Source organism: Myxocyprinus asiaticus, chromosome 2 (genome assembly GCF_019703515.2).
Source record: "Myxocyprinus asiaticus isolate MX2 ecotype Aquarium Trade chromosome 2, UBuf_Myxa_2, whole genome shotgun sequence".
Classification (NCBI taxonomy): Eukaryota; Metazoa; Chordata; class Actinopteri; order Cypriniformes; family Catostomidae; genus Myxocyprinus; species Myxocyprinus asiaticus.
This window is the reverse complement of record NC_059345.1, coordinates 18,111,935-18,134,282: the sequence shown is the minus strand read 5'-3', so window position 1 is coordinate 18,134,282 and position 22,348 is coordinate 18,111,935. Positions and strand designations below refer to the sequence as shown.

The following is a 22,348-nucleotide window of genomic DNA, read 5'->3' as shown; positions in this document are numbered from 1 at the left end:
GGTTTGTTGTTGCTGTTAATTATCATAATATTAAGTATAAAAACAGTAATAATGATAAATAATACTGCTAATAATAAATACTGAGTGAATAGTAATCCTGAATTTTATTGAATTCATTCATCTGCTCAACAATATCACACACAGTAATGTTATTCTGAGGTAAACCTCTGGTAGCTTCTCTCTAAATGAGCAAAATCCATTGTGAGCAAAATTACAATTCATCACTACTGCCACTAGAGGGAGAAATATGACAGTTGTATGTGAATGTCAGAGACAGCAGTGCAGATGTGTTAAGAGCTATCTGTCTCTTTACATTTAATATTGTGACATTACATATTTTAGCCAGCAGGTGGAGGCAAAAGACCATTTTTGTGTGTAATATGAGCCAGTTGGTGACGTGAAGCGTCAGCGTCACTCAGTGTTTACATTCAACAGCACTTCGTGATTGCTGATATTACTACTACACTACTAAAGCTAGGAAATAGCTTTAAACAGCTTTAACAACCTCACCATTAAGGCTAAAAGCTGAGAGACACAACAGACTGAAAAATTACACAAACTCAAGGTGATTACCTCTTACCGGACTTTCCACATTGGAGAGAAAATACTGTTCGAAATGGTGGAGGAGATTGCAGTTTCTATAATGAATGACTCTTGCGCACCGGCTACCGCGAAATAGGGAGTAAAACTCCCTCTTGGACGGCTACTTTTCCACTGAGGAAAGAGGATGAATTTCACCGAATTGACATTATCATCAGAAAGCTGACTAACACACTACATCATCATCAGGTGATTGTACACGCACTCTCTCTCTCTCTCTCTCTGTCTCTCTCTCTCTCTCTCTCTCTCTCTCTCTCTCTCTATCACACACACACACACACACACACATCCTTGTTTCTCCAATAACATGTTAGAAACAGCCCAAGCTGTGATACTAGTTCTATAGTTATGTTTTTGAGAGGCTTGAACACATCATTTGTTTTGAACCAGCAACGGCAGATTCTGATCCGTGGCGTAAGAAAATAGTTCCATGCACAAATGCGTTTTTTTGACTGTACTCAGTTTTTCCTATTTTTTTTAAATGTACTTGTTCGTTTAACTGCTGTATATAAGCAATATGACACTCGCAGTCGTGATATGTGGCCCTAAAGCAGTACTGCTGTGATTGCCTACGGCCTCGTACCTGCGGCCGAATCACTGCAGTGCTGATGTAGGGCCATATCTCACACTTACTCGTGTGATATTGCTTAAATGTCACACTTGCAACAGGACTCACATTAGGTAATTGTTTGTTTGCACAGTTTTTTAAATGTAGTTTTGATTTGATGCTATACACAATATAAAAAATGCACTACTGCAGTGAACCACATTTTGCACCATTAGAAAAATAAAGCACTGTCTGGAACTTTCCATTTTGTACCAGTGTCTCTTTTTTTGCCTGTGGTAACTAGTGCACTCCAAGATCTACTGTAGATGAGTTTATTATATATATATATATATATATATATATATATATATATATATATATATATTTTACAGTATATTGTGAAATAAATGTTTTTCTCTGTTAATAACATTACTGTATTGATTGCCATCACTCCCTGTGAATATCCATGTTTGTTAAAAGTAAATGTGGCTCTGCCCCTTTCTCTTCGACAACCAGTCAAATATCAATGTCACTGTCTTTGATCTTTCAGCAATGTTAAAAGTAGCAGTAGTCTGACACAACACATATTGCTAAATGGACTATCTCAAATAGCCGGGGTCTTTCTACTTCACTTAATTTCAATATAATATCAAATTGACTTGTTGCTTATCAGGTTATACTGTGAGTAATCCAAAAGTTTTAAGACCATGATAAATTTAATTGAACTAATTATTATTACAATGACTACAAACTGTTTTTATAAGTAATAATAATAATAATAATAATAATAATATATATATATATATATATATATATATATATATATATATATATATATATATATATATATATATAATGTAATATTACAAATGTATCACTTTGAATTTTGTATTTGCGTGTTTCAGCGGACATTAACAAGCTGAGTACTTCAGTCTGCTTACAGGTGCTGCAACATGATGTTCAAGGTGTTGTTTACCCTCATTCTCTCTATGTTTGCATGTAAGTATAATGAGATCTTGATTGTTGAATGAATGTTGAACAATTTGGTTTCATAGTTCTCTCTTGATCATATTGGTTTTCTTTTTAGATGGGGAATGTGAAAAAGAGAATATTATCTACCAGCATCCTTTGATAGTTGCTGAACTTGGAGGCAGTGTGAATATACCTTGCTTTTATTCCTTTTCAGACTTGATACATATTGTTTCATGGTATAAACAGCCTGTTGGCAAGAAACCACTTCTTATTGCGTATTTAGAATATCGCTCAAGAGACCTAACATATCGAAATGGCTTTGACAAGGTCAATCGATATTTTATTAGAATTGGAACTGGCTCTCTTAATTTGAGCATTATAAACTTGGAGGAATATGATTTAACAACCTATTACTGTGCTGTGGGTTTCATGAACATTATTCAGTTTGGAGATGGGACGGTTTTGGTCCATGGTGAGTCATGCTAAAAACATCTATGGATCGTCACTCACAATCCACTTAATAACTTGCATTTTCAGAACATATTACATTACTTACGGAAAATAATAAATATATAAAATTGTGCATTGCAACAAATCAGTTAACTTTTTTGTTTTCTTTCCTTCCTCCAAAGATGCAGATTCTGCCAGCAGCACCACTGTTCACAAGAAGCCTGTATTAGATGTTAAAGTTTATCCAGGAGACTCAGTGTCTTTGCAATGTTCGGTGACAGTCATCACTGAGATCTGTGCAGGAGAATACAGTGTCTACTGGTTCAGACATGGATGGGGATATTTTCATCCAAGAATCATTTACACCCACAGAAACATGAGTGATCATTGTATGAGGAGATCAGAGAACGGCTCTCTTAATCGCAATTGTGTCTATAGTCTCCCTAAGAGGGAACTCAAAGCAAGTGATGATGGGATTTATTACTGTGCTGTTGATGCATGTGGGAAGTTACACTATGGAAATGGAACTAAATTGACTATTAAAGGTAATATTATATTTGATATTGATTGTTGTTGTTGTTATTGTCCTTATTTGCGAGTCACTTTGGATAAAAATATTTGCTAAGTGTAAATGTACAATTTGGTACAAATGACAAATAATACCATACTATCTTCAGTCAGAAAATAAATTGAATAATTATTTATTATTTAGTTTTGGTACATGGAATCTTTAATTTGTGCAACTATTTCAGCATCTCCAGCTTTGTCCTTCTGGAATCCAATTGTTCTAACCCTGTTAACAATCTGCATCATATCCATGATTGTGATCATTTTTCTAGTGAGACTGATACAATATAATCACAAAAAAGGTATAGTTTCATATTAGTAGTCAATATAAATGTAACATATGCTTATGGCAAAATTAAACATAATATTTTATAAGATTCTACACTGAAACTGGTATCTTTGAAATTCAGGTCAGTGATCTAAAACAATTATATTTTCTTATTAGCCAAAGGAACCAAGAAACAACCCAGTCAACAAAGGAATCAGGTAATCTTTTTTATTATATCCTGTAACGTTAAATAAACTACAAGGAAAATGAAAAGGTAGAATGTAAAAGGCTCCAATGGAATTCATATTTTTAGTACATATTACTTCTTGTATATTACTGTATACATTTTTGCTCAAGGGAAAACTGATGATATAGAAAGATACATTCCTGCTGTCCACATTAGGGAGTTTAAAAAATATTTATTTAATTAAATCGTTCAGGGGAATTTATTTTCTATATATATACAGTATACTGTATATTCTCCTGTTTTCTATGGAAAGCAATTTATACAATTCATGTGTTTTTCAGTATTGTTTACTGATCATTTTGTAATTCACCATGCAGACTGATGACACAGATGCCTTGAATTATGCAGCCTTAAGTATTCCCAAAAGGCCTACCATCTCAAAAAGTCCTCCGGTTAAAAGCAGCCAAGAAGAGACCATTTATTCACAGATGACTAGTTCAGATAATTACTAGTTCTTGGAAAATAATGTTATGATTATGATTATTATTATTATCAAGCATAGTTTTTTGTTGATTATATCTTCATAGTTCAATTTTCTACAGATGTATTTTTGCAATGTTGCTTAAGATTTTTGTAATTGTAAAATGATGTATAATAAATAATATAAAATTACCTATAGCTTCTTTTCAGTTCTGTCTGACCTTATAATCACAAGATCTGCTTGTGGGGGCAGGACATTATTTGACATATTTCTTTATTTACAGCTATATTGTACGAGACATTCAACACACTGATCTCTTTAAAAAAGTGTTGTATTATCTTCTGTTGTTTTGTGTATAGAGGATAGGTAACTGTAAGCATGTTTTATCATACAGCGACGTTATATGATATTGTACGATCATGTAAAACCTGCAAATGCACCACTAGTTATGCTTGCTGGTATAAATAGATTTTAGACCAAACTTGGAATAGTTTGATTTGTTTCACAATACACTTTGTCACACCCTCACCTCTGCAGACCCACTGCACCATAGGAACCTCATTCGTCTGGTCTGTATGCGTCCACAGCCCCGCCATTTTGGAGCTATTTGAATGGCAGTCAATGGTGCAGATGCCACAGGGCACTACATAAACAGATTTTGTGTGAAAACAGTTCTTCATATAATAAATAAACAGCCTGTGTGCTAATATTCAATATGTTTGCCAATAAATGTTCATTTGTAGAGAAGATTTAGTTCAAGTTTTCTATGAAAAGAATGTTGTTTTTAAGAGAAGTCTTAGAAATGTTGTAACTAGCAGGATTTATTTACTGATTGCACTTTCATATCTATGGTTGCACTTCAGGAAAAAAAAAAAAATATCAGAAATCAGAAATTAAATGACTGGCTATCCCAATACGAGTGAATCATGTATACTGTACTGTAATGTGTTTAAAGGGGTCATGCCATGAGGAATCAAATGTTCCTTGATTTTTTGACATATAAGAGGTCATTGTACTATAAAAACATATTGTAAGTTTCTGAACTGAAAACTTCCTCCTTAATAGAAAATGAGCATTTACTGTATTTAAACCAACCTGCAAAAACGGCTCGTTTGGAAATTGTGGAACTTGTGACATCACAAGGATCAAATACATATGCATATGACTGCCCCTTCAGCAAGACATCAATGTCTATTTTTCATCATTACACCCTTGGCCCCGCCCACTGGTGCTCTGTCAGTCACAGAGGTGAAGAGGAGAGAGATGGGCCTGTCATGGGAGACTCATCCAAAGTGGACTTACACAGGACACCTTAATGTGCCTATTTGGATTTAAATGTTTTTCTACATAAACGTGCACTAGACTAATGGCTTTGAGCATTATCATACATCTTGCACTGGTTTTAAAAGATGCAATGTCAAGTTATAACTCTAAAATGGAGACCCCCATTGTGTTTCATTCAGCTGTGCTGTCATGCTGCTGTGCTGTTTTGAAGGCATCCTAGACCGTTTTTGCACTCATCTGTGCTATTTTTAATTGTTGGTCTTTTGTAAACATGGACATCTTTGATCGTATTGATGTGTTTTTGCACAACACCGGCAATGTGCGCTGCATTTTAAGAGCAAGCACAAGCACAGCTTTTAAAAATGCATCTCATTCTGCTGCTTCCACTGACTGGGAAAAACACACGCAGACCTGTGTGTAAACAAACACGGAAGATGTGAGATTTGAAGACCAGTGTCTCTGCTTTGGCCTGTTGAAGCCTGTTAAAACACCCCAACATCACCATGGACTGTATTACATTTGTGTATTCAGAAGATTTTAGCGTGGATTTTACTGTATGCTTGTGAACCAGTCACAGGAACTATTATTGAAGGATGGGGCAGTTAAAACACTATTGGACTGCAAATTCTTAAGTAAACAATTTCATTCATGAATATTTCATATGCCATGACTGTTTGATATATTATGGTGCTGCTTGAGTGAACAGTTTAATATATTCTGATGAAATTTGTTGTGTGTGAGTTATGTTAATCCTGAAATTTAGTTTTATAAATGTTGTGGTCTTGTGGAGTTTGTTCATTTTCTTTGGACTGTGTTTCAAATATGGCTCTATTGGAAGGGCTGCACGATGATAGCCAATCACAACAGTGGGCGTTTACACTGAAGTCTTAAAAGGCCTGCCCAAATTCTTGACTTCCATCATAAATCTTCTTTGTGCTTTCGTGAGTGCATAAGAGAAGCTCATTCACAACACTTAAAGGGTTTGTTCACCCAAAAATTTAAATTCTCTCATAATTTATTCACCCTCATGCCAGATGTGCACGACTTTCTTTCTTCAGCAGGACACAAACAAAGATTTTTAGATGAACATCTCAGCTCTGTAGGTCCATACAATGCAAGTGAATGGTGATCAGGTATTAAGTTGTCGGGTGAACAAGCTTCTCTCATTACAGAATTTTCATTTTTTGGGTGAACTATTCCTTTAAATGTAAATGTAAAATTAGAAATTAGGTTTTTCGCCATTTGAGCTGCTGAACACCAAACAGGTTAAAGAACCCTTGAATGTGCTCCAGCAAATATGCAAAAATGCATCCTCTTAGACATGCTCAGGATGTGGGAACAGAACAAGAGACAACTGTAAGAAGTCTCAAGCAGTGTTAGGGAGTATCTAACTAAAAGTAGCGATGCTACTAACTAAGCCATTTGTAGGGTGATTTCCCCTGGAAACAAATCAGCACTATCAAATTGTTGCTGGTTGTTTGAGCATTATGACCCTCCCATTTTTTGGCTCTACAGGGCTTCAGCCACAATAGTGTGATGTGATTTCTAGGGATTGCGCTGATGTTTTGACAGGTTGGGAAGATGGCAGAGCAGCCACTGACCAAAAAACAACTATGGTCTTTCTTTGGTCTTGTGGGATTCAGCAGTCCAAAATGTTTTCTAAAAATGGACAAGCCTGACTAAGTGAACTGGACTTTATGAGATGTCTTTCCACAATTTGAAAAATGCACTCAAGAGCCAGTAGTGCAGAGTACAGACTTTGTTCAAACCTTTACATTTTAGCATAACTGAAAATCATGAGCACATTTTTAAAATGTAACACTGCCACATTGGCACTTTAGAATTAAACTGTGGAGTTCCCTTAATTGTTTCCACAATCAACATTTTTTATAGTGTATACAAGTTTTTTTGGCCTTAAAATAGTAAAAAAAAAAAAAAAAAAACCTGCGCTTATCCTGACACAAGTAGAAAATTACAGACCGGTTTGAAAACACTCTAAAAGCTTGTTTTCAATCAGATCTCTGCATTTCTCTCACAGAACAAGCTGTTAGAAGACAATCAGTCAGGCTTCAAAAGTGCCACTCTACCGAGACTGCCCTGCTGTCTGTCACTGAATCCCTGAGACAGGCCAGAGCTGGCTCCAGATAACCCGTTTTCATTCTGCTAGACCTATCTGCAGCCTTTGACACAGTCAACCATCAGATTCTCCGGTCCACCATCTCCACTCTGGCTATCACAGGAACTGTGCTTGGCTGGTTCAAGTACTATCTCTTAGGAAGGTCTTTCAAGGAAGCCTGGAGAGGTGGAATGTTCAAGTCACATCATTTACTTACTGGGGTACTTCAGGGCTCAGTGCTTTGCCCACTTCTCTTCTCTATATTTACAACATCACTGGGACCCATCATTCAAGCACACAGGTTTTCTTACCACTGCTACGCAAGTGATACGCAGCCTCACTTGTCTTTCCAGCCTGACGAACTCACTGTGACTACTCGGATCTCGGCCTGCCTGTCAGACATCTTGGCTTGGATGAAGAAATACCACCTTCAACTCAGTCTAGCGAAGACTGAGCTCCTCGTCTTTCCAGCCAACCCTGCTGTTGAACACAACATCAGCGTTCAGATAGGTTCATCTCAATAACACCATCCAAAACTATCAGAAACCTAGGGGTAACCATCGACAACCAATCCAGTTTTACCGACCACATCTCAAAAACAGCCAGATCCTGTAGATTTGCACTCTACAATATTAGGATGATAAGACCCTTCCTCTCTGAACACAAATCCTTATTCAGTCTATTGTCATATCTAAACTGGATTACTGCAATGCTCTTTTTGCTGGCCTTCTTACATGCGCAAATGGACCTCTGCAAATGATCCAGAATGCAGCAGCATTTTTGGTCTTCAATGAACTCAAGATAGTGCATGTTACACCCCTCCTTGTCTCTCTACACTGGCTGCTGATTGCTGCACGTATCAAGTTCAAAGCTCTGATGCTGACATACAAAACAGTCACTGATTCTGTGGCAGTTTACCTACAATTCTTCAGAGCTACATACCTACCATAAGGCTCCAGTCTGTAAATGAGCAGCGCCTTGTGGTACCAATACAAGGGGGCACTAAATCACTTCCCCGGACTTTCGGCTTCACTCTATCTTGATGGTGGAACAACCTTCCCAACTCCATCCGTGAAGCAGACTCCCTCTCTGACTACAAAAAATGGCTTAAGACACAACTTTTTTCATGATCACTTGACCCTACACTCATAAAATATTTGTATATATAAACAAAATCTTGTTGCACTCTAATCTCTATCTTGGGTAGTACTTTTCTAATACAATTGAAATTTTGTAATGCATCCTTAGGATAAATCACTTATGTTGTATCCTTTCTCATTTTGTAAGTCCCTTTGGATAATGTAAATGTAACTATAAATGTAAATGTTGTATTTTCACTGTAACTATCACTTACATCCACCTTTATCACCTTCAGAAAATAAGCTATCGTTTGGAGCTATCCATGTTGTCACTGTCACTTTCTCCCTGGCTGCTGGTGCACCCGTACAATAATTAACCTTGTTTGATATGCTGCTGGAATATTTGACAAACAGACTACTTAGTAACTATTAGGATGTCGCTGTCCTTTTCTGCATATTGCTGCCCCCTTCGTCATATCGCTGCACCGTTCTGTGGCCCGTTCTGCATAACGCGGCGGCTCATTTCAGCTTAGTCCCGGTTCTCCTGATGGTCAGTCTGCCCCTGATCAGCCCCAAAGTGCGTCGGCCCACAGGGAAAATGCCCGGTATGCCAGATTACTGATCCAGCCCTGCATGTGCTTCAAAATGAAGTTTTGTGAGGGTTTTGTGTTCCCTTATTTTCAATGTCTCCATGTCTTCATGTATGTTCAGTTATATACTGATTGTTGAACAATTTGTATTGCATTTTTTTCCTGATCATATCTCTTTTAATTTTAGATGAGATGTGTGAGGCTGTTATTTGACAGACTCCTTTGATAGTTGCTGAATTTGGAAGCAATTTGGAGAGAGACGTATCTAGTATGGAATCAGGCCGCGCCAGCCGCGGCCTTTTCTCTCTATGCTTTCTCTCCACAGAGTATTCAGTTATTCGGCTGGGGCCATTTTAACATTCAATATATGCGCCGGGGAAGGTGTCCTTTTCCTATCCTATCACATGGAAGAGGAAGTAGGTCCTGCCTGAAAGGGGAGGAGCTCTACATACACGGCGACCGGGGCAGAGAGGGCTCTGTCGAAGGGAGATGCAGGTCTGCCGACAGGGAGACCGTACTGAGGAAAATACATCACAGGGGGTTACCAGAGTAACCGGCACCTGTGGAGCACCTACCTCAGTATGGGCATATTATAAAACGTACTGGTTCCGGCTGTGAATTCCTCCGCTGAATTCACGAGCCACAGGGCTAGGGAGGAAGGACATCCAGGGTTCATGGGTTCATGAACTCGCATGGGAAAAGAAGCTCACATCTTCGCCTCTTTGGAGGGGAAAGGCGCTATATGCAAGCGATACGCCTGGCCAGCTGTCCGTGCTCCCGAACTTACCTGTTCATACCTGACAGAACACGGGATGAAACCAGCTCAACCCGGAGATTGTAAAATCTCGCGAAAGTATTAGGTGTCGCCCAGCCCGCTGCCCTAAAGATGTCTGCTAGAGAGGTGCCATGGGCCAGTGCCCACGAGGATGCCAGACTCCTTGTGGAGTGTGCTCGTATACCCGAAGGGGCGGGCATGGCCTGGGCCTGGTATGCCATAGCAATGGCATCCATGATCCAGTGGGCAAGCTTCTGTTTGGAAACAGCGTTCCCTTTCCGCTGTCCGCCAAATTAGACAAAGAGCTGCTCAGAGCATCTAAAGCTCTGCGTGTGATCCAAGTAGATGTGCAAAGTACATACCGGACACAGCAACGACAGGGCTGGGTCAGCCTCCTCCTGGGGCAGCTCTTGCAGTTTCACCACCTGATCCCTGATGGGGGTTGTGGGAACCTTGGGCACATAGCCTGGCCTGGGTCTCAGAATTATGTGAGAGTCACCAGGACTGAACTCCAGGCAGGTATAGCTGACAGAGAAAGCTTGCAGGTCCCCGACCCTCTTGATGGAGGTGAGCACAATCAGGAGGGCCATCTTCAAGGAGAGTGCTTTCAACTCGACTGACTCTAGCGGCTCAAAGGGGGCTCCGCAAAGGCCCAGGAGGACCATGGAGAGATCCCACGAGGGGAACAGGCGTGGCCTAGGAGGATTCAGCCTCCGGGCACCTCTCAGGAACCTGATAATCAGGTCGTGCTTCCCTAAGGATTTACCGTCCACTGTATCATGGTGTGCCGATATGGCGGCCACATACACCCAGCCTCTCCTGCAGGAAGGAAAGCACTGACCCAACTGCGCATCTCTGAGGGTCTTCAGCTTCGGAAGAACACCAATTCACGAACTGACACCACTTCAGGGTATAAAGCTGCCTCATAGAGGGAGCTCTGGCCTGAGTGATTGTGTCTACCACTGCTGGTGGTAGGCCACTTAGGTCTTCCGCGTCCCATCCAAGGGCCAGACATGGAGGTTCCAGAGGTCTGGGCGCGGGTGCCAGATGGTGCTTCCTCAGGGGAATTCACCAGGGAGGGGCTGTCATGAGGTGCGTGAGGTCTGAGAACCAAGTCTGGGTGGGCCAATATGGGGCCAAGAGGTTGACATGCTCCTCATCCTCCCTGACCTTGCACAAGGTCTGTGCAAGTAGGCTCACTGGGGGGAACGCATACTTGCGCAGCCCCCGGGGCCAGCTGTGTGCCAGCACGTCTGGGCTGAAGGGGGCCCCGTTGGAGAATACCAGAGCGGGCAGTGGGAGGTTTCTCGGGAGGCAAATAGGTCTACTTGTGCTTTGCCGAACCGACTCCAAATCAGCTGGACCACATGGGGGTGGAGTCTCCACTCTCCCCTGAGCGTCACCTGCCACGACAGTGCATCTGCTGTGGCGTTGAGGTTGCCCGGGATGTGAGTGGCCCGCAGCGACCTTAGTCGCCGCTGACTCCATAGGAGGAGACGGCAGGTGAGTTGCGACATGCGACATGAGGTGCCAGCTGAGGTGCCTGAGCACAAGGTCCCTGTGTGTGTATAGCAACTCTCGAGAGTGAGCTAGAATCAACCAGTCATCAAGATAGTTGAGTATGCGGACACCCACTTCCCTTAACGGGGCAAGTTTTGTGAAGACGCGAGGGGACAGGGATAGGCCGAAGGGGAGGACCTTGTACTGATATGCCCGGCCGTTGAAAGCAAACCGTAGGAAGGGTCTGTGTTGAGGTAGAATCGAGACGTGAAAGTATGCGTCCTTCAGGTCTACTGCCGCGAACCAATCTTGATGCCAGAAACACGCCAAAATGTGCTTTGGTGTCAGCATCTTGAACGGGAGTCTGTGCAAGGCCCGGTTCAGAACTCGGAGGTCCAATATTGGCCTCAATCCACCGCCTTTATTCGGTATGATGAAGTAAGGGCTGTACAACCCTTTCTTCATCTCGGATGGAGGGACAGGCTCTATCGTGCCCTTGCGCAGAAGGGTCGTGATCTCCGCACGCAAGGTGGCAGCGTTTTCACCCCTCACCGAAGTGAAGTGGACCCGCTGAACCGGGGCGGGCACCTCGTGAACTGAATCGCGTAGCCAAGTCGGATGGTCCTGGCCAACCACCACGGCGGGTTGGAAAACGCTAGCCACGCATCCAAGCTCCGGGCAAGGGGCACTAAGGGGACGATCGCGTTTAACGTACCTGTGGGTGGGGCCTCGCGGATAGAGGGAGCAGGAGATGCCACGTCGAGGAGCCTTGCTTCATCTCGAACTCGTGGCTGTGCTGAGGGGACCCTCGAAGCACTTACCTTGCTCAGTGTGCCCGGCGTCAGGGGGGTCGGCGAAGGGGAAGGAGGGACTTTTTGACCGTCCTCATAGTCTGTCACAACTATCTGGCCGTGGGTGTGAGTGTGGTGCGACCGGGGCGGGGGTGCGGGGGGCCCGCGTTCGCGGCGTCTAAATCTTAGGTGCTCATTGCCCGGTTGCCGTGATAACGACGGTCGTAAACACTGGCTATTTTTGTGGTGAGAAGAATAGCATCTCCCATTATGGGCTGGCACTGTTTTGGCGGCACGAGGGGGATCTACACAATATTAGGCAGGTGGTTTTAATGTTGTGGCTGATCGGTGTACATTATATGAATTAAACATTGGATGTGATGTGAAAGGAATAAAGTGTATGATTTCCAGAAACATTTAAGTAGTTATTACAAACTCCTAACCCAAAGCCTTACCATAACCTGTAAAGTCATGTTGTAAAAAGCTGTCAAAGACATTTGTTTTCCATGGAAGAGTGTTATGCAGGTTTGGAGAGACATTGGGTTGAGTAAATAATGACACAATTGTCATTTTGAGTGGAACTATTTGTTTAATATGGTGCAGATCAAGTTAATCTTGAATCCACCTGTGCTCAATAGATTGACTCTAAAAAATAAACATAAATGACTGTCGGAGCCATTTATTTATTTAGCTGTTTGTCTTGAGATTTTGTGCTCCCTCTACAGGACAGGTGGTGTTCTGGATCCTGGGTGTTTTAACCAAGAAATGTGGTCTACTAGGACTAGGAACACACAGTATTTAGACTTTTGTAGCTGCTATTCCAAAAACTTTGTGGGACTATGAGGGGATTTAGATGCTTCTGCAATGTGCCTTTTTTGCTAGTCACAAGTTATGCACTTATAGTGCAGTTTTAGTTTCACATATTCACATATTGGTCACATACAAGAACTCAAAATAAAACAAGAGTCAGCTCACGCAATTGAATAGTCAATTGTATAGCAGATCAGATCAGTCCTCATATCATGAAGAACAAGCAGTTTCATGTAGAACTTTGAGATACTGTATTGTTAGTTAAGCTAGCAACAACAGAGTTACAGAGCTATTTGTCTGAAATGGCAGGAACTCAAGAAATCAACAATCTCTCCAACATCCACATATCGCAAACCATTCTCACTCCCAAAACATCAAATACTGACTGTTGTGCAAGAGCACAACAATTTGTAGACACCAAAAGTGGGTAAGCACATTGCTTCATTGAAAAATCTTTGGCATCAATAGACTGCAGCAAAGGGCATCTGAATTTTATCATCATGAAATGATATGCTGCAGTACAAATTTGTCATTGTAATATGTTGGGATATAATTTTCATTTAATTTGAAGTCGGTGACATTTATTCACAGTGTTTTATGTTTAATCAGCAACACTTATTTGTTTACAGTGGTTAATGTTTAATTTGTTGTTTTATGTACACATTATTTGGCTTACTGATTGCTTTGCATGAACAACAGATCCAAATTTAAGTCTTTATTCAATGATCATGGCCCCCCGGCATCAGGCATAACAAATACAGCACTTCTAAAATTGGCCCACTGTCTCTCGCGTGTCTCGTTAACTATTGCAAAAATCTCAAGTTAGGAAGTATTTTTTTAAATGAGATGTGACCGGTATTTTAGAACTCATCCGATGCCTTCATGAATGGGAAAGATTAACAATGATTATAAAATCAAAATCAAATCACTTTTATTGTCACACAGCCATATACACAAGTGCAATGGTGTGTGAAATTCTTGGGTGCAGTTCCGATCAACATAGCAGTCGTGACAGTGATGAGACATATACCAATTTACAATAACATCAAATTAACACAGCACAATTTAAAGTCTAAAATACACATAATTACACACAACACAATATACAAATAATAAAATACACTGTACAGTATACAATACACACAATATAGATACACATTATTCAATAAAAAAAAGTATATATAGTAGTATATATAGAATGTACAGTAGGTTGTATTGTACTGTATTGACATTCAGGCTGTCGGTTGATAGTAAGTTGTTAAGAGAGAATATAATATAATAATAATATAATTTATGACAGTCCAGTGTGAGATATAAGAGTAAGAGTAATAAAGTGCAGTGCTGATGTATTTTGATTGTGGGAGATCAAGAGTTCAAAAGTCTGATTGCTTGGGGGAAGAAGCTATCATGAAGTCGGCTGGTGCGGGTCCTGATGCTGCGATACCGCCTGCCTGATGGTAGCAGTGAGAACAGCCCATGGCTCAGGTGGCTGGAGTCTCTGATGATCCTCCGAGCTTTTTTCACACACCGCCTGGTATATATGTCCTGGAGGGAGGGAAGCTCACCTCCGATGATGTGTCTGGCAGTTCGCACCACCCTTTGCAGTGCTTTGTGGTTGTGGGCTGTGCTATTGCTGTACCAGGCAGAGATGCAGCCAGTCAGGATGCTCTCTACAGTGCAGGTGTAGAACCGTGTGAGGATGTGGCGGTTCATTCCAAACTTCCTCAGCCGTCTCAGGAAGAAGTGGCGCTGATGAGCCTTCTTCACAACGACTTCAGTGTGGATGGACCATGTGAGTTCCTCAGTGATGTGGACACCCAGGAACTTGAAGCTGCTGACTCTCTCCACTGGTGCTCCATTGATGGTGATGGGACTGTGTTCTCTGTCTTTTCTTCTGATGTCCTCACAAGCTCCTTTGTCTTACTGACGTTGAGGGAGAGGTTGTGCTCCTGACACCAGTGTGATCAGACCTACCACCGTCGTGTCATCAGCAAACTTAATGATGGCATTGGAGCTATGTGTTGCCACACAGTCATGTGTGTACAAGGAATACAAGAGTGGGCTGAGAACACAGCCCTGTGGGGCTCCAGTGTTGAGGGTCAGTGATGAGGGGATGTTGCTGCCTATTCTAACCACCTGGCGTCTGCTTGACAGGAAGTCCAGGATCCAGCTGCACAGCGAGCTGTTTAAGCCCAGAGCCCGGATTTTCTCATCTAGCTTGGAGGGCACTATGGTGTTGAATGCTGAGCTGTAGTCTACAAACAGCATTCTCACATAAGTGTTCTTTTTTTCCAGGTGGGAGAGAGCAGTGTGTATTGTAGATGCAATGGCATCATCAGTGGAGCGGTTGTTGCGGTAAGCAAACTGCAATGGGTCTAGAGAGAGAGGCAGCACAGAGCAGATGTAATCTCTGATTAGTCTCTCAAAGCATTTGCTGATGATGGGGGTCAGAGCAACAGGACGCCAGTCATTTAAGCAAGTTATTTTTGATTGCTTTGGAACAGGCACAATGGTGGATGTTTTAAAGCATGTTGGGACTAGAGACAAAGAGAGGGAAAGGTTGAAAATGTCCGTAAAAACACCAGCCAGCTGGTTCACGCACTCTCTGATGACGTGGCCCGGAATGCCGTCTGGGCCCGCGGCTTTGCGGATATTCACCCGTCGGAAGGATCGGGTTACATCTGCTACAGAGACGGAGAGTGAACTAACCTCTGTAGCTTCGGCCGCGAGAGCTCTCTCCGTGAGGGCGGTGTTATTTCCCTCAAAACGAGCATAAAAAGTATTTCGCTCATCCGGGAGAGAGGCAGCGGTGTTCATGGCAGAGTTTTTATTCCCTTTAAAGTCCGTGATGATGTTAATTCCCTGCCACATGCTTCTAGAGTTGGTGGTGTTAAACTGTCCTTCAATTTTGTTCCTGTACTGGCGTTCTGCTGTTCTGATAGTTTTTCGGAGGGCATAACTGGATTGTTTATGCTCCTCCGCATTCCCGGAATTGAAAGCGGAGGTCCGCACATTAAGTGCCGCGCGAACATCGCTATTAATCCATGGCTTCTGGTTCGGATAGATCCGTGTTGTTCTGGTCGGAACGACGTCCTCTACGCACTTTCTGATGAAACACATTACGCTATCAGTGTAAATGTCGTCATTAGAGGCGGACCGGAACATCTCCCAGTCCATGTGATCAAAACAGTCCTGTAGCATAGAGTCTGATTGGTCCGACCAGCACTGGATCGTTCTGGGGGTGGGTGCTTCCTGTTTCAGTTTCTACCTGTAAGCGGGCAGAAGCAGAATGGAAGAGTGGTCTGATTTGCCAAATGGTGGGCGGGGGAGGGATTTGTAGCCATCCCGGAAGGGAGAGTAGCAATGGTCCAAAACCCAGTCCCCTCGTGTGTTGAAACTAATGTGCTGGTGGTATTTTGGTGTGACTGATTTGAAACTGGCTTTATTAAAGTCCCCGGTCACAATGAATGCGGCCTCAGGGTGCGCGGTTTCCTGCTCACTTATACTCCCATACAGTTCCTTGAGTGCCCAGTCTGTGTCGGCTTGTGGCGGGATGTACACAGCAGTGATAATGACCGCTGTGAATTCCCTTGGTAGCCAGAATGGTCGACACAGAAGCATGAGAAATTCCAGATCAGGAGAGCAGAAAGACTTGATAGAATGTACGTTCCTCTGATCACACCAGGATTTGTTGATCATAAAACATACACCACCACCTCTGCTTTTACCTGAGAGGTCTTTCGCTCTGTCCGCTCGGTGCATGGAGAACCCCGCGGGTTCAATGGCTGAGTCTGGAATCTCCTCAGACATCCAAGTTTCTGTAAGGCAGATAATGCAGCAGTCCCTCGTCTCTCGTTGGAAAGAGATCCGCGCTTTCAGCTCGCAGAGCTTGTTATCCAGAGACTGAACATTTGCCAGTAGAATACTGGGTAGTGGGGGTCGATTTGCACGGTGTCTTACTTTGATGAGAACGCCGGCTCTGTTTCCCCTTTTCCTCCTGCGTTTCCGCATCCAGACTGCCCAGACAAAGGGCTCCGCTTGCGTGTTTGTAAACAGCAGGTCGGCATTGAGGAATTTGAAGTCCGGTTTACGGTGTGAAATTGCTGAACCAATGTCCAAAAGTGTTTGTCTGTCGTAGACAATAAGGCAGACAACATCCAAGACAAAAAACATAAGAATTGTGAACAAAACAAACAAAACACTACCATGTTGTGTCGGAGCTCGCAACGCAGCAGCCATACTCGGCGCCATCTTGAGTCCAGTTAAAATATTTACTTTTACTCTGTTCCTCACACAAAGCAATCATATGGTTTGCAATAGTTTTATAGTACTTTTTTGTCATTTTTTGAAAAAAAATTATTGTGATTGTACTTGTATCTGCCTGTTACATGTTTTATATTTTTGATAATTGGTTAGGTTTAGGAATAGGGTTGGGTTAGACGATTTAAAATATTGAAATGGTTGTATAATGTCACTACACAAATATTTTTATGAGTGTAATTTAAAATATTGCCATTAAACACACACAGTGATTTCAGAAGATTAACAGTGACGCCGCCCTTATGAGACTGCCCTGGGCTGACCTGCCATGTCTGGAAACAGATGCTAGAGTGTGCTTTTGGCATGTGTATATTGTCTGTATACTGCGCTAGTGTCAGTATTTAACGCTTCGGAAGTGTGTTTCTGAGAATGGCTAACAGGAAGTCACTCATAATGATCTTTAAGTCATATTCCTTTGACAAATCAAATGCAGGTAAACTCAAGGCTGAAACTGTTGCTATATGTGCAAAATATTGACTCTCAGATGGGTTTCCCCCACAGTCCAAAAAAATGCAGGTTAAGTGAATTGGAAATTCTAAATTGCACATAGGTGAGAGTGAGAGTGTGAATGTGTATGTCTCTGTGTGTGTTAGCCCTGTGATGGACTGGCCACCTGTCCAGGGTGTTTTCCTGCCTTTGGCCTGAGACAGCTGGGATAGGCTCCAGCACTACCTGCGACCCTATATAGGACAAGCGGCTTTAGAAGATGGATGGATGGATGGGTGTGATATTTTTTTACTTCTTGTATTAAAGTTTCCCTCACAAAACCATGGCCTGTTATTTAGCCCTTTTCCCCTTGCTGAGCATGACAGATTATTTTTCTAAATGAAAAATGTAATATGACAGTTATGTTCTTTAATAAAAAAGTGCTTTATTTAATTCAAAATCCTTTCTCTTGTCAACATATCTAACTAATGTAATTCACTGTGATTACAGTTTTCTATGATATCTATTCATCACAACTGAATACACTGAAATAATATTTAGTAGATCATCTTGTTGCAGCATACACAACATTTGTCTCCACCTCCCTCATACTTCTTACTGGTCTCCTGCTCTTCTTCTTGGCGAAACTTAGAGCTGCATAATTCAAGTCGAGATTTTGCTCCTGGCAAAAAATAAAAAATAAAAAATAAATAAATAAAATGCAAACATATTAATACATGTAACAAATTTGTTAATGAAATTATATATATTTTATAGAAATAAAATACATTTATTTTTATAAAAAATTTTCAATTGTTTATTCACCTCTTCATGATGATACGGGGACTGGGTGCCAACATCTAAGCAAAACAAGGCAGTCATCATTATGTTGATTATTATAGTACACTATTACTAGTAAACTTATATTATTATATTTGATAATATGTAATGGTTTAAGGTTTTTACTAGGGTTGTGTATATTTGCAGTTATTCACGTGCCTTCTGTCTGCTTGTTTCTTTCCTTCATCCTAATTAAGACTACAATCGCAAGAACAGTGGGAAGCAAAACCAAGCAACTCAAAATCAGTGTCAGTGTATAATAGACATTGCAGGATCCCGAAGATACTTCTGTCACATCTGTAAATTAATTAATTAAATAAATAAATAAATGCAAATACAAAAAAAAGGAAAGAGAAAGAATGGGAGATTATTATTGTTTGATACAGTTCATAATGAAGAAGTGCTTAACTTGTGTTCCCTGTTAGATTGTATAAGCATGATACATACCAGTATCCTTTTCTGGATTATTTGGAATTACATCTATGGACTGATCAATCCCTTTGAATATAAAAATAATATGTATTAATATTACATTTTGTAAACAATTACTCTGATGTGATGATTATGACAAGTTAATATAAAGTTACATTATGTTTATGTAAATTTTTACCATTGACCACTAATTGTGTTGAATTGTGAAATACCATGTGGTTTCTCAGAAAACTTCCACAGAAAAAGATACCAGAGTCAGAGACCTCCGCATTCACAATCTTCAGAGATGAAATTGTGTCGTTCACTGCCATTTCTATGTGATTCATTTTAAAGCCGTTAAAATAAATAGGATCAGCCTGAGATTTGTACGTAAATTGAGTTACAACACAAAATGGTAGAGAACCATTTTTGGTCTGCTTGAACCAGGCTATATAACTGGGCTCTGTCAAGATGTTTGAACACAGAAGAGAGACAGAAGTTCCACTGCCCACCGTTTTCACAATAGCTGGAGATATCCATTTAATAAAGATGACACCTGAAACCAATAAATAATGCTGAAAAATATCTTATGACATCAATTCCTATTCTAATGAAAACATTTTTTTCTCACATGAATCACATAATATATTACTGGATGGATTCATTTCTATATTAACACAGTTCAAACATTAAATGTTTACGTACATCTACAAGAAGCACTTTTTCATCAGCTTCTAAATGTCTATTCTATAATTTACCTAAATTGCATATTGCATCTAAAAACACATTTTGTTGCAAAATATTTAGCATTGAGATTTACATAAATCTAATAAATAAATAAATAAATCAGTTAAAAATCTTGACTGTGTATAACAATGTTAAAGTACTGTGAAATATTTATGTGTAAGCTCAAGCAGGAAGATGCCTTAAAATTGTAAAGGAACTGTCTGGTCTTGGTCTGTCCACATGCAATAAACACAGTATATGTACAGTAGAGTTTTAAAGTCCAGATTGAAACCTGGAAATAAATGGAAGGCTTTGGGATTTCTAAAAATTTTAAAACAAAGAAATTTAAAATGACATAAAATGAATAAGTAATATTGAATTTTCTGTGCTATTTCTAGGTCATGAAATGTACATATTTGTGACATTCACTATATTAACTCCTTGAATGAAGAGTCAGATTTTCCTGTTCCCATTTGAATATGTTATTGAAACATTCTTAAATCATACTGGATAACATAGATATTCAGATTTTGCACAAACTTGTGTAGTTCATGCCAGCTTGAGTGCATGTCATTGAAGTAAAGGAAGAACATAGCAAATACAAAGAAATTCTTAATTTAATGTTAATTTGGTAATTACTTTTTCTCAAATTGATATGCTGATAATATAATTTGAATTGAGAGGAACTACTGAATTAGAAAAATACAAAATGGAAGCATTTTCATGAAACCCCACGGTTACAATATTTACAAACTTGCTTGATATTTGAATTCTAAATATATGCACAAATTTATCTGTTTCCCTGTCCAAAATTATAAGCATATATAGCAGACATCATAAAGGTATATTCACCTATTAAAAAGAATATCAGAGGTTTTGCAGAAAGAATCATGTTTGTTAAGTTCCATTCAAAACAGTTCAACTGAGGGAATTCAGATTCAGCTTTATTTATTACAAGGGGGTGTGGCTTTCATACTGTACATGTTCCTGTATACAGTGTATATTAAATAAAACATACAGGACTGTGTATATTTATAAGAAAACAATAACTTCCACTGTATTATAGTACACAGATTGTCCAAAATTATTGTTCCAATGTGTTGGTAGTTCTAAATAATACATGGAAAAAATATTTTTGAAGCTAATTATATTACTTTTCTAATTAATTTCCGATGCTTTACTATTGCCCTTTGAAAAAAAAATAAAAATAAATAAATAAAAAAAACTTTACCACTCCTTGTCAGAGAGGTTCTACACTGTAAAAAAAATGATTCAAGGCATAAATATTATTTAGCATGACTACATCAACCTGACTACATTAGGTTCCACCAACACAAGTATTAATAGATCCTTAAGGTAACATTTGCAGGTTACCTTTTCAATATAGCGAGAGAGAGAGAGAGAGAGAGAGAGAGAGAGAGAGAGAGAGAGAGAGAGAAAGAGAGCGAAAGAGATTAGAATTTGTGATTTCAATAAGTCTGGAAACCTAGATCTGCCTCTTTAATATAATCCCATAAAAACAAAAACAAATAAATAATAATAATTAAAAAACAAACACAGTTAATTTTTATTTTATCAATAACTCCAAATGCTAAAGTCAACACCATTAAACTCAATTACCACAATTACTGTAGCAATTGATCTCTTTCAGTGTTAATGGGAAAATGGATAAAAGTACATACTGTAGAAGCAGACCCAAGTAATGCCTTAATTGCAAAACCTTATAAAAGGCCTACATCCATAAAACAAGTATACTAATTATGTTCACAATGTAATTATTTATCTTTACTTCAAATAGTAGTAAAGGTCAACCAATAGGTGGAGACATTTCTGTGAATCAATTCTGTGATAATTTTTTGCAAGTTGATTCTGTGATCTTTCTGTCTCATCATTAGGTTTTATGAACATGTTTACACCTATATTCGTATATGGCAAACTGTTAAAAGCACAAATAGCTTTTAGTGTTTCATGGAGTATTTATATAAAAAAGCAAACCCAAATCAAGGCTGTTTTTACTAGTAAACATGTTTTCATACAAATCAAAAGATGGGCTGCCTGACTGACTTAATTTTTCACAGTAAGCTAACAAGTCTAAATACTCCTTGTTTTTAGAGTATCTGCTCTGCTCTAAGTTGTTGCTAAAAAAAAAACTACCAAATATCTTTTTTTTTTAGTGCTTTGTTAGCACAGTTAACAATTGTAGACACACCACAACACACACTACATGGCCATGTTCAAAGAAAGGCATCTCCATGTAAAGTGAAAATGTGACAGGGCGCAAAGCAGAGTTTGGAAACAAAGAATCATTTCCTGTAGGGTCAGTGACAGGAAGTAGTAGTTCAGTGTAGAATGAGCGCTGGGAAGGTGAGCTTCAGCGGGCCAACATACGCATTGAGTTTTGGTTTAACTTCACAGCTGTTTAAATTAGCACTGCATTAGTAGCTAATAGCTGATACATGTAGTTGGTTCGTCTCATGTATTTTATAGATTGTTAAAATTACAATTTATTATTTTATAACTCAGTACAGATTTATAGAACATTCTTATTTAATTAATTTTTAGTACTTTTACCAGTATTAAATTACTAATAAAAGTTGAAAATTAATGA

At 39.9% G+C, this 22,348-nt stretch overlaps 2 protein-coding genes across 3 annotated transcripts; one reads left to right on the top strand and one right to left on the bottom strand.

Moving 5' to 3' along the window:
• Window positions 1-1,706: 1,706 nt before the first annotated feature.
• Window positions 1,707-4,901, top strand: nitr3a (novel immune-type receptor 3a). Of its 2 annotated transcripts, none has more exons than XM_051723929.1 (7): window positions 1,707-1,828; window positions 2,053-2,146; window positions 2,235-2,591; window positions 2,752-3,114; window positions 3,322-3,438; window positions 3,582-3,622; window positions 3,969-4,901. In XM_051723929.1, the coding sequence occupies exons 2-7, from the start codon at window positions 2,101-2,103 to the stop codon at window positions 4,101-4,103; spliced, it is 1,059 nt and encodes a 352-aa protein (XP_051579889.1). In that variant the 5' UTR covers window positions 1,707-1,828; window positions 2,053-2,100; the 3' UTR covers window positions 4,104-4,901. The 2 variants fall into 2 exon arrangements, with proteins under 2 accessions (XP_051579889.1, XP_051579880.1); XM_051723920.1 differs by having other exon boundaries at window positions 1,733-1,828; window positions 2,080-2,146.
• Window positions 4,902-18,211: 13,310 nt separating this feature from the next.
• On the bottom strand, window positions 18,212-20,642 carry nitr7b (novel immune-type receptor 7b). Its single transcript, XM_051645484.1, has 6 exons — window positions 20,593-20,642; window positions 19,214-19,570; window positions 19,051-19,101; window positions 18,763-18,900; window positions 18,589-18,623; window positions 18,212-18,445 (listed from the first exon to the last, which is right to left on the bottom strand). Exons 1-6 carry the CDS (start codon window positions 20,630-20,632, stop codon window positions 18,329-18,331), a joined length of 738 nt encoding a protein of 245 aa, XP_051501444.1. The 5' UTR covers window positions 20,633-20,642; the 3' UTR covers window positions 18,212-18,328.
• Window positions 20,643-22,348: the final 1,706 nt, after the last annotated feature.